Raw genomic sequence first — 13,410 nt, 5'->3', positions numbered from 1 at the left:
TGTTCCCAAAAGGTGAACTTATCCTTTAAATGTGAATTATATCAGAAAATATACCCAATTTTGGCCACTAGATAGAGCTGATGAGCTGGTGATCATAAGAAATACTAGAATATTATTATTATTATTATTATACAGTATTTATAAAGCGCCAATAGTTCGCTCAGCGCTGTACATTACAAAGGGAGACAGAACATGTGACAGAACAATACCAATACAATGCAAAACATGAGGGGATCAAGGGCCCTGCTCTTTCGAGCTTACAATCTAGAATATAAAGAACATAGGGGAAAATTCATGCAGCCTGTTTACGGCTTGTGATATTCATCCAACAAACAATTTATTAATAAATCTACATGTGTTTTATTGGTACAAGTGACCACCTAAGGTCCAAAGTGAGCCTGTCAACAAAAGGAAAAAAAAAAGGAAAACTCCACTGAAGATAATTATCCAATTACCATATCCCCACCAACAGTAGTTATGAGTGGACTACAAAAGTTAAAGCACAACTCAACCTTCTGTTTAAATCTGCTAAATACATTCCAGGTGCAAAAGATGTACACAGTCTTACAATTCGTTTTCTTTCTAAAACTGCTAAACAGCCTGAGTAGAAAAGCCTGTCCCCTGCTAGCTCTCTGTGGGGTAGCAGTCAGCGGCATAGTTACCATGAGACAAAAAAGGCATTTGACTTGGACGGCAATTTTCAGTGGTATAGAACTGGTGGGGGTGGCGATCGATGGTTGCGGGGGGTTGTGGGTTGCTGCTGTATTGCCTTGGGATGGGGGGCAGTGGTGGTTCAGGGGGGGGGGGGCACATTGGTTTTGTGTTGCATAGGGCAGGAGAAGAACTTAATACACCACTGGAAGTGCAGGCATCTGACACACTCCCTGTGGAGTCAGAGCTTGTAGTTCTGCAATCAGTAAAGCTCATGTTCCCTGCTTACTGGAGAGCTCTGGATCTGACTCTGACTTTTTTACAGCATATGTGCAGCCAAACACACAAATAAAAAATCAATACTACAAGGGACATACCTTACAGTTAGTAGGATGTGTACCTTATTTTGATTTTTCTTCTTTTTGTAGTAATCCTCCTTGGTCTCATCCCATTCCCACCATTGTAATCTTCTGGTGAGGGGAAGTTGATACAACTAAAAGGCTGTCAGGAGCTTTCCTGAAGAGAGCTTGACTATGCCCACCCTGAAGTAGAACTTCTATGAATAAAACCACCAAACTTGAGAGTGAATAACTTTTTCAAAATTAGGTACTCGCTCCCCCCACCCCCCCACCCCACAGAAACCTGACCTGAAAGTTCAGTTGGGCTTTAAAGTTGAAATTTAGGCAGAAATGCATACTCATTCAAAAGGCCTTAGCTTCCTTAGATAGGGTGTTCTTTTGTACAACCAAAGCAGCAGCCATTAATCAACCCTTTTTGGAATGCAGCATTTCCAAGGCTCAGTGTAGCCAACATCCCATATGTAAGATCAGGAGTCACTGTGCCCACTCCTTCCGCTGGTCACTGGTCTTGTAACTTTCACGTTGTAATTTAGTGACAACAATGGTGGTGTTACTTCATCACTGCTTGCTGTCGTTGAAGGACCTAAGCATCTCAGAATGCTGGTTTGTCCCATCCATTCTCACTTCATAATTCGACTGATGGACCAGGACAGCTCCTAGGCTCACTGTAAGCACCCCCTCACAGCCAGATGCAGTATCAGACTGATAGAAATACTGTATATAAAAAGCATAAAAAAGATTTTTTTGCAGCAATTTTAACAATAAGACCTCATGCACATTGGGCATTTGCCCAGCTTTTCTAAACGCCTTTATCCTGGCAGGAGAAAAGCTGTGTTTTTGCAAATGCATTCAGTGCTTGGACATTTATTCATTTTATTGCACACAATATTAATTTATTTTGACCTTTGAAATGAATCACACCCAAGTACTTGACACGCTTAAGCGCATTTAGATGTATTTACACACATTTAGGCACCTCAGGTGTTTTCTTCTGCCAAAATGTGCTGCTGCTGAACTCACTGGCAGTGCACTTTCTTTTTCCTGCCTCTAAACACCTGTTAACACGAGGTTATATTCAGGGGCATTTAGAGGCCGAAACAAAATGCTAGAAGTGGTGTTTAAAACACCCAGTGTGCATGAGGCCTTAATAAAAGGATCACTTTGGATCAGCCACAAATCCACCCACAATTCACTCTCATTCTCAGCTACATTTTCCATTGAATGGTGGATCTGTAGCTTGTTCTAGTGGAGCTGCTCAGTGAGCGTGAGTGGTATGGCTGCTTCTCTGATACCACCTCCAGGTTCCCACGCAGAGCACAGCTGAGATTTCTGTATCCAAGTGATGATGTCATGATGTAGTTTCTACAAAACTAGGGAGATTTAACCCCAAAAAAATTGTAACCAAATTTTCTCTGTACAGGAATTACAGGGCAGAAATTTAGATTGCAAATTTTAAACTGAGAGTTTAGTTTGAACTATCCAGAGCAGTATTACCTGGTTACTTTCTTGCCCAGGAGTTACAATGAGTCCAGTTGCTGCCATGTAGGTACTTCCAATTGTCTTGATTTTCTCCACTGCACTGAATTTTGGTTTCATTAAAAGCTATCAAAATATATTGTGTTAGTAAACCTTCATTTAAAGTATTCTAAATTAACAATACCATAACACAAGGCATACCTCATCAAAATCAGCGATGATCTCATTTAAAAGCCGCAGACATTCCAGGCCCTCTTTGTTGACATCACATTCTGTGTAGAAGACCTTAAACTCTGGCACTGATGCAAACATTACACAGACACAGTCATATGACTGATGATACAAATCCTGCCAAAAAAAGATCACCATTAAAAAAACATACAACTTAACAGATAATAATTAAAATAAAAAGAGTTCTGTGTAACCAGATGTGAAGGTGTAATCTGTCCAATAGAACCATGTTTGCAAAATTGTTCCTCTTTACCATTGGAGGAAAGTATTTTTTTAATCATGTCTGTCTCAGAAATTTTGCATTGCCTCACCCGTACAAGGGGTGGGATTGTCTGCTGCCAGTTCAAAGGAACGCATGCCTTTTCTGCATTCAGTAAATGCTTTGTAAGTGATCGTTTGTATCTCTTGGAAACTATGGAGGTCAGAAGGAATAGGAAAGTCGTTGGTTCTTCTCCTAGGTGTACCTCAGTAAGTTTTTACACTAGATCTCCCACCTTAGCCCAGAAAGGCCACAGAACCAGGCAATGCCAAAATATGCGAAGGTATGTGGCTTCCTGAGTGTGACATTGCCAGCACAGGGGAGATATTTGAGGGAAATATTTAGGAAAGGGCGTTGAGAGCATTTAAAATGTTTTAAAGAGGAATTGAACTCTGGAAGCTGTGCCCATAAAAAGGAAGGCGGGGGTAAAAGGACTAGTCACCAGTATTTCATGTTGTTCCCTTCAGCTAATCTTTTCCCCAAAATTGACTTACCATGCCTTGTTCTGCACTGTGCCTTGGTGTGGAGGTAACAGTTTTAGTACAGGCAGGGCTTTGCTTCTTCATGTCAGAGCCTCAAGCAAATAGATCAGTGACCAGCACAGTAGCAAAATTACCAAATCTTACTCCAAATCTCCCGAGAATAGCAGTCAGTGGCAACAGTGCCTTAAGCTGCTGATACACAGCTAGAATTTTGGTTGTTTCCTGCTAAATCAGCCTTAAATGGGTAGCCCTACAAGCCCCTCTTGACTCAACAAAAGGTGACCTAACACTTGATTCAAAAATCAACTGAATCAGATGGATAATATCATCATAACAGTGACTGCATCCTATCAGATGCTGTTTAGCCTGAGTGGGAGAATCAACTGATTTTCTCTTGTTCAGTCTTCTGCCTGAATAGGAGACGTTTAGCCATGAGTGGCAAGCTTTAGACAGTGAAGATACATAGCTATGAGGTTGTAGGCACAGGTATATCTAGATATGGAAACATACTAGGAGGTACACTGCTTGTTTTCAAGAGGAAGTAAAGACAAATTCAGACCAAATCCACTATTGAAGTTCAGGTCCCATTTAACAAGTTCAGCTCTTTGGATGTACGTAGTATGTCCAAAGAGTGAAGGGTTAAACACAAGCTGATGGTTTCAGTAGACTTGTGGCTGTTTTCCTCAGCCGACTCCCAACTGTAAAATAAAAGTGATTGGGTGGGATGGGGTTGTGGGTGAGCGCTGCAGATACTGAAAGATGTTACACTCTAAATACGGGTGTAACATGTTCCAAAGGTAAACTTATCCTTTAACCCCTTGGGATAGCAGTAAAGTTAAATAACACAAACATTTTTAAAAGTATACTAAAATAAAATAACTAAACATAACCCCATTGCCCTGCACACACCAGCAAATGAAAACACAAGCACAGAGTGCGCACATGTATGTAAACCGTGATTGCATCACGCATGTGAGGTATCGCCTCAATTGTTAGAGTGAGAGCAATAACTCTAGTGCCATAACTCACAGCTGATCCTAAACTGATAACCTGTAAAGGCTTTTAAAGCTTCTCCTATGGAGATTTTTGGACACCATAGTTTTTCGTGATATCACGGCACACATTATTTTAACCACTTCCCGTCTGGCCCATGTACATGTGACAGCATGTTAAAAAAAAAAAACATAATATATAAAAAAAAAAAAATTAAAAAACTTATTAAAAATTATAATCTTTGGTTATAAACTAATTTGATTTGGGTTATTTTTTTTTACTATAAAGATAGCTGAATACATTTTGGCCAAGATTTATGAAGAAATATTATTTATTTGCAAACTTTTATAAGAAAAACACTTTTTTTTTGTTTCGACTTTTTCATTTATATAGCAAAACAATAAATATCCCAGTGGTGAATAAATACCACCAAAATAAAGTTTTATCTGTCTCAAAAAAATTGCTGAAAAATTCATATGGGCACAGTGTTGCATGACCGCACAATTGTCATTCAAACTGTGATAGCACTGAAAGCTGAAAATTGGCCTGGACTGGAAGGGGGTGAAAGGATCCGGACTTAAAGTGGTTAAGACTTGACATGTCTGGTATCTATTAGCTCAGCACAACCCAATGTTTTATATTTTTAACAAAAATTGGGTATTATAGCGTGTGTGTTTGCAGTAAAATTATTTTTATTATATTTTTGCCTGAAAATATGCATTTGATAAACAGTTGCACAAATATCTTTTTTCTCTACACTGCCTCTGCTTTCAGAAAATATAAAATGTACTGGGAGTTTTAGAGAATTCTATAGCCAAAAATACAGATTTAGTTTTTTTGCACGTGTGCAAAAAAATAAAATAAATTGCTGTAGTGCCGAAATGGTTAAATAAGGAATAACATACAAAATGCACTCATGCTACAGTACAGAGATTTTTTTCAATCTTTAAAACAACCCCCCTTCCCCTTTATAAGTAACATTTTTCTACTGCTGATTGTTTCACGTGGCAGACTAGGCCTATCTTACCCAACAGAAGAGCAGCAAGCATACTGAAATTGTACCTGCCATTTAAAGTGGTTCTAAAAACAGAAGGTTATTTTACCTTAATGCATTCTATGCATTAAGGTAAAAAACCTTCTGGGTTCAGCTCCTAGCTCCCCCTTATATTTACCTGAGCGTCATCTTGATCCAGCGATGTGCATGAGAGCAGTGACTGCCAGGTCTCTCCCTCCTAATTGGTTCACAAAACAGCGGGAGCCATTGTCTCCTGCTGCTGTTAATCAAAGCCAGTGAGTCAACAAGGAGAAAGTGGGGACGGGGCTGAGCATTGTCTATTCACAGGAGTGCAGCTCAGGAGCGAGCTTGCTCGAGTGCCCCCATAGCAAGAGGTTTGCTATTTTGGGCACTCGGCAGGGAGGAGGAGTCAGGGCCATTGGCGAGGGACTCAAAATGAAGTGGATTGGGGATGCTCTGTGCCAAACTATAGCACAGAGCAGGTAAGTATAACATGTTTGTTATTTTAAGAAAAAAATTCTAACCTTTAGAATCACTTTAACCCTAGCTGCGAGGAAAGGAGTTTTGGAAATCCATTTTGTAAATTTTTTATAGAAGTTCAGGTCACATTTTTAAATTGAAACTCTATTTGGTTTCTACAATTTCCTAGAAGTACTTTATGATGAAGATCTATGTGCCTAATGGCAGTCCTGTTACTTGATAACTAACCTACCCAACCCACCCCACCCCATCACACTGGTGCTTCTCCCTACTTATAGCTTTAGTCAGCCTAAATAGCTGATAACTGCAGAACATCAGCAGGTGTCCTGAGAAACTTCAGAGAGATTATCTAGTTTACAAATCATCATAGATGCTGGTTTGTTCCTCCCAGTAGATGTATCAGCTGTAGCATAAAGGAAATTAACCATGCACATCTTCATTTATTTTACTGGGTGCTCCTTACAATGCCTCTTTTGTAAAGAGAATGCACACTTTATACATTCCCTACCTCATTCATTTTGTTGTCAACAATAAAATAGGCAGCTACATGGGCAGGAAGTACATTTTCTAAGAGAATCCGGTTCAGATTTTCCATGGTTTCAATTTCTTCATCTTCTTTTCTGAATTTCTTTTTCCATAAGCAGTCTAATCTGGAGTAATAGTTCACCTTAACAGAATAAAGGCAGCATCACTACAGAAATACTTGTAATACACAAATACACATACGTAAAACATACAAATGTGAATCTTTACCCTTGTGTGTTAATATTAATAATTTTGACCTACAGCTACAAGACGTTATACTACTCTAAATATTCATCTATGTTCATCCACCAACGAGTGCCTTTAGCCAAAACTGTCCACTGAAAAAAAGACTGAGTATTTGTAAAATTGTATTTGTCTTTACAGTTGCTGCAATTTAGCTGCAGGACAGAGGAGTTCTAATTATCTCTTTGCCATAATACTTACAGTCTTCATGCCTTTATGGGTGTTAAGAGGATTGCCCATTGTATTTTCAATTATCATACTTAATGTTTCATAATTTACAGGAAAAGCATCAGGGACTATTTAAGATAAGAGAGTTCTAGAGAAAAATTGGATCTTACCATTGGGCTGCTAAGATCATCACAGCCTGTTCCAATCATCCAAAATTAAGTACAAATTAATAGTTTTAAAGTGTTACTAAACCCAGGACCCTGCATTCACTATATCTGGTCTCCCACAGTACACAGAACATGGAAATGCATTATTTTAGTAAATATATACTGCTAAATACCTTTTCTCATCAGCAGTTAGAGCAGTCTTGTGACTTCTATTGGTGTCAGCACTGGTTAAAGCTTGTGGTAGGAGCTTTCATTCTCCCCTGATTGTCCTATGAGGCTGCAGGACCCCTGACCCTCTGTCTGGACAGAGTTGAATGGCCCTGTGCTGATCACATGCACTCTCCCAAAAAAGAAAAAAAAAGTCTCTAGCAATACACACCAAACTGAGCATGTGCAGCTTCCCACAAGGCTCTGTTCTATCAGCAAATGGATTGGGGACAGTAGAAGGGGAGGATCAGAGAAGACAGGATCAAACATCTTTTTTACACAATGCGGAGGATTAACCCCTTAGGTTCCACAGCGAGTATAACGGGCATGCTTTGCTACATATACAGACTGATTTTACTTTTGTGGGTTTAATAACACTTTAGGTTGCTATTTAACGATTACTATAGATCCCTTTCAGAACACAAAGGTAGAGCATTACGGAAGAACAAACACTAACCATTTATACATATTATATTCTAGGTTGATGCTATGTTTGCATTATGTGCAAATATTCTATATATCTGCAGTAATTCTCTATCGCAAGTCTATTTCCCTTTTACGAAATGCTTCCTTTCACTAGTTTCAATGATAAAGAATATGGCATGTGAAGACTCTTAAGCACTTAGGTGCTTGCCTAACTTTCCTCTTCTCCTTAAGGACCAGAGTTAAGCAAAATTAGAGTTATTTCCCACAAGAAACAGATGTTTGCTCTTAGTTTCTAACCTGTACTAGAAATGTACAACATGCAGTGTGATAGTTGCTAAAGACACTTGCTACAATAACCCCAGAGATAGTCTCTGGGGTTATCAATGGTACGCGCATCCCTTCAGCTACTGCATTAAATACCATGACTACAATTAGACTTCATGAATATACCTTATATTAATGAATATACCTTAGGCTTGCACAGAATTTGTTATTGCTTACCTGACTTGCCAATAATACTAATATTAGAAAGAATAAAGACAGATAGAAGCAGGACATAATTTGCAGGTCTTCCATAATGCCCACAGAACTACAATCAGAAAAAAATAGTAACATCAGTTAAAGCCTACAAAATTCATGTATTTTTAAACTTTTTCTTGAATTATAACTCCAAATAAGAAATAATAGGGAATTACAACTTTGTGGAATTTTGGTTATTATCTAAAGGATCTGTTGAGAGAAAGTTTATTTCCCTAAAAGAAAAAAAAAAACTCCCCATGACCATTATGAAACAATTCAGATTATTGGGCACAAGTTCAAAATAAGGCTACTTTCACACTGATCCGTGTCAAAAACATATATGCGTTTTTACCATGTTTGCAATGCATTTTTTTAAAGGGCATGTGACTCAAAAACCGCACCAAAAAACACAACACAGGTGCATTTTATATTCATTTTTGCCATGTCTTCTATTTATTTCAATGGGGAGGTGAGTTGTTGGTGTCATTTTTTTTACTGCCCAAACCTGCAAAATAATTCAGCAAGCAGGACATTGTAAACTCACCAGACCAGCAACTGATCAGTGTGAAGCTTTCCATATGAATACATGGTCACACGTTTTTCTTCCACTTTTTTTAATGCAAAAGCAGAAGTAAAATGGATCTCTGTGAAAGCAGCCTAACTCACTCCATAAGGCAAACTACACTCTGGAATTTCTCTTTGTGATTAAAGACACATAACTTTGAAGTAAAAGTAAAATATCACAATAGTTATCGGCTACATCAGCTAAACCCAGGATATTTGTAGTAACTGTAAACCTCCTACATGAAATATGAACAAGGTATATCCCTCTATAGTGTGCACTCTATAGTGTGCACTTGTCTTAGTGCAAAGCACTAAGTGTCATTTCTGTCTGCTGCCTTGTTCCTCTGCTATCTGCATGGGCTGCTTCTGCCAAGTTTTCATGACACCAAGAGAAAAAGACAACAGGGGAGGGAGCTTTAGCACACAGCCTGTGACTAAGGACTCATGTACACTGCAGCTGATAAACTCACGTTCAGGAGCTTTTCTGTGTTTTTTTCAGCAGCCCCTGAACTCTCTCTGTTTTCCTATGTGTCCATGTACACATAGTCGTTTACAGACAGTTGACAGTCGGTTTTTTTTTAACGCACCAAACTTGCATTCAGGAGTAGATTTTACCAGCGTTTCAAATCGTTTTTTAACTGTTCCATGTCCAGATGCTGTCCAGAGCCTTTTTTCATCATCAGAAATGCATGCAAAGCGTTTTCCAGGTACTCAAATGGACCCAGTACACTAGTGCAGTCAGTTCAAGGTTTCGCGTGAAGGAGAAAATGGTAGAACGTGCTGCATTATGCTCATGATGGGATCCATAGTGAATACAACCAGAAAAGACAGGTAATCTCAACACATACTCTTCTCTGCTTCTGTTCTCTCAAAATTTCTGAAATAGTTAATTTTTTTACTGTTTTTCAGTACATTCTGGGCATTTGGGAAGATCTCCTGAGGTTATCTTTTAAAAACGCTTCTAAACGCAAACGCTCATAAACGCGGTATGCAAACACAGTTAAACTGACGTTTTTTTTAACCTACATTTTCCAGCAGTCAGTTTCCATCATTCAGAAGAGTTCTCCAAATGCCCCGTGTACATGAACCCTGACAGCCACAGCTCAGTTCCTGTGTGCTGTGTGAAGGGGGGGTCCCTTGCCTCCAGTCAGCTCTTACCGAGTTCTGCAGTAACTTCAGCTCCCCGCACCTGAGGCTGTCCCTTCACCAGGTATATGTAAGGGTTTAAAACCACTTTAAATCTAAAATGCAGGGTGATGTGCAAGAGCACTGTATGTTATACCTTATGGAACGGATCTGTATATGTGCTGTACTATTCTACCCCTTCCAGTTCTGACAGGTGAGCTTGAAGATAGGTATGCTGGTGGAACACTGCAGAAACTGAATCCTTTCTCTCCCCAAAACTGAGAAAAACAAGCCCAAAAATGTGCGCTCCTGCTATGCTAGGTGTGACCTGGATGTTTTTCCTGAGACACACATAGGACAGCCCATTGATTTGATCACTCAGCTCCTGCACACTCTGACAAATGAACGATCAATGCAAAAATAAGGTAAGGTACAAAACAATCGATCAGCAAAGGAAAACACTGGCTATGCATTCAGAGAAAACAGTGCTCACTGACAATGATTGCATTGGAGAAGCATGCAAGTATAAAGGTGGACAGGAGCAATCTCCTTCAGGGGTAGGGCAGGTGCAAGGTGTATTTTAACGAGCTCAGCTGCTAAAGTACTTCCTCATTCTGATAATAGTCTTCCTGTCCTAAAGGACAGATACCAGGAAGTCATGGAGGAGTTTTCTATAGAAGAAACTGGGGGCTGAGGTACGTCCTGCCCTAAAATATAGAATACATATAGAAAAAGCTTTTTCTTTTTATGCAACAGAGATATGTTAATTGTATTTTGGTATGTAGGGAAGCTGGGATTTAGAAAAAAAAGTGAACCTTTAAATGAAGAAAAAAAATCACTAAGGCTCACAGCCTTTTTTCACTAATTACAGTTGTGGCCAAAATTATTCAACCCCCAATGCTGTAAAGGGGTTTAGGGACTATAGTGTACATTTGGAATTGTATTCAGAATCAAATCCTACAAGGACGTTGTAACTACCCAAATGCAACTAAAATGACATCAATTGTTTATGTAATACAGTAGTAAATGGTTCTTATGTGGTTTCTTCATTGCCACAATTATTCAACCCCTTAAAGACTACCACTCTGAAGAACAGAGGTTCATACAGGTGCTTTCCATCAGGTATTGAAAACACCTGTGGATGTCACCGAGCAGCAATCAAGCATAATAAGCACCAATTAGGCAGCTTTAAAATGACTGTGATACTCAGCTCCTTCTAGACATTTACTGGTGTGGTTACAAACATGGTGAAGGCAAGAGAATGGTCCAGGAAGACAAGAGAAGAGGTGATTTCTCTTCACAGGAAGGGCAATGGCTATAAGAAGATTGCAAAGATGTTAAACATACCAAGAGACACCTTAGGAAGCATCATTCGCAAATTCAAGGCAAAGGGCACTGTTGAAACGCTACCTGGTCGTGGCAGAAAGAAGATGCTGACTTCGACTGCTGTGCGCTACCTGAAGCGTAGAGTGGAGAGAAGTCCCCGTGTGACTGCTGAGGAACTGAGAAAAGATTTGTCAGATGTGGGTACAGAAGTTTCAGCCCAGACAATAAGACGCACACTGCGTAATGAAGGCCTCCGTGCCAGAACTCCCAGGCGTACCCCCTTGCTGTCTCCAAAGAATAAGAAGAGTCGACTGCAGTATGCCAAAAGCCATGTGGACAAACCACAAAAGTTGTGGGATAGTGTTCTGTGGACTGATGAAACAAAATTAGAACTGTTTGGGCCCATGGATCAACGCTATGTTTGGAGGAGGAAGAACAAGGCCTATGATGAAAAGAACACCTTGCCTACTGTGAAGCATGGTGGAGGGTCAATCATGCTTTGGGGCTGTTTTGCTTCTGCAGGTACAGGGAAGCTTCAGCGTGTGCAAGGTACCATGAATTCTCTTCAGTACCAGGAGATATTGGATGGAAACGTGATGCAGTCCGTCACACACCTGAGGCTTGGGAGACGTTGGACCTTTCAACAGGACAATGATCCCAAGCATACCTCCAAGTCCACTAGAGCATGGTTGCAGAGGAAAGGCTGGAACATTTTGGAGTGGCCATCGCAGTCACCAGACTTAAATCCGATTGAGAACCTCTGGTGGGACTTAAAGAAAGCAGTTGCAGTGCGCAAGCCTAAGAATGTGACTGAACTGGAGGCCTTTGCCCATGAAGAATGGGCGAAGATACCCGTAGATCGCTGCAAGACACTTGTGTCAAGCTATGCTTCACGTTTAAAAGCTGTTATAACTGTAAAAGGATGCTGTACTAAGTACTAAGATTGAATGTCACTTGGGGGTTGAATAAAACTGATAATGCTGTGAGCACAGAAAAGACATTTGTGGTTATTTCATTATAACTGTTATGTTATATTTGTCTGACCTACAAGTGCCTCTTTAATGTAAATGTAAGCAAGATGACTGAATGATCAAAAGCAATGTCAAACTGGCCAAAACACTCAATTTCAGTGGGGGTTGAATAATTTTGGCCACAACTGTACATGAATCAGGATACAACTTGCTGACTAAATGGTGCTACATTCCACAATGTCTCCAAACATTTTCCCCACCAAAGTAAAAATTGGTAATGTAGCTCTGTCCTTCCTTTCTGTGCCCTGTCACTGTATCATAAAATACTAACTATCCACTCTGTAATAATATCACCTTTCAAAACTTAAAAGCAAGTTTTTTAAGCCACTAGATCAGTGACCTCCAAACTGTGGCCTGAGGGCCAGATGTGGCCCTTTGCTTGCTTTTATCTGGCCCTTGGAGCACTATATCATCCACTGACACCAACAATGGGGTATAATTCCCCCCAACTGACATCAATGAAAGGGCGCAATTCCTCCCAATGACATCAATGAAGGGGCGCAGTTCCTCCCAATGATCCCAATGATGGGGCACAGTTCCGCCCAATGACACCAACAATTGGGCCCAATAACACCAATGATGGGGCACAATTCCTCCCAATGACACCAATGATAGGGCACAATTCCTCCCAATGATGCCAATAATGGGGCACAGTTCTGCCCAATGACACCAACTATGGGGCACAGTTCCACTCAATAACACCAACAATTGGGCCCAATAAACCAATGATGAGGCAAAATTCCTCCCAATGACACCAATGATGGGGCATGATTCCCCAGTGACACAATGATGTGGCACTGTTATTCTCATTAGCACCACAAATGGGGTATTGTTTTCTCCCACTGATATTGGGACGTTTTCTATTCCCGATGTCCACAGTCCGGCCCCCCTAAAGTCTGAAGAACAGTAAACTGGCCCTTTGTATATAAAGTTTGGATACCCCTGCTTTAGATCAATATGAGCCACCTGTTTTAAACATTATTCTACATTGCTATGCTCCTCCCCTTACCCAAGATATAACCATAAATATTTATTGTGATTATTAAGTGCCAGTATGCTGTAAAATGTCTAATTGTATTATATTTTTTCATAGCTTTATATTATATGCTCCTTAAGTTCTCTAATTGTCTAGTCAATAAGGGCACTCAAGTACACTAGATTAA

General features: G+C 40.0%; 1 protein-coding gene across 2 annotated transcripts in view; it reads right to left on the bottom strand.

Moving 5' to 3' along the window:
• Window positions 1-13,410, bottom strand: part of ADCY7 (adenylate cyclase 7) — a 351,396-nt gene that overhangs the window by 17,937 nt on the left and 320,049 nt on the right. For both annotated transcript variants that reach the window (XM_089689483.1, XM_089689484.1), the window contains 4 exons: window positions 8,184-8,271; window positions 6,455-6,613; window positions 2,688-2,834; window positions 2,505-2,612 (listed from right to left, as the gene is read on the bottom strand). In XM_089689483.1, coding sequence (XP_089545609.1) covers window positions 2,505-2,612; window positions 2,688-2,834; window positions 6,455-6,613; window positions 8,184-8,271 — 502 coding nt within the window. The remainder of the gene's footprint in view (window positions 1-2,504; window positions 2,613-2,687; window positions 2,835-6,454; window positions 6,614-8,183; window positions 8,272-13,410) is intronic.

The sequence above is a fragment of the Staurois parvus genome, unplaced genomic scaffold, assembly GCF_062004578.1.
Source record: "Staurois parvus isolate SC_StPar_1 unplaced genomic scaffold, SC_StPar_1.0 ptg000476l, whole genome shotgun sequence".
In the NCBI taxonomy this organism is placed as follows: domain Eukaryota; kingdom Metazoa; phylum Chordata; class Amphibia; order Anura; family Ranidae; genus Staurois; species Staurois parvus.
Note: the sequence above shows the minus strand (reverse complement) of the source record. Positions and strands in the feature narration are given on the sequence as shown.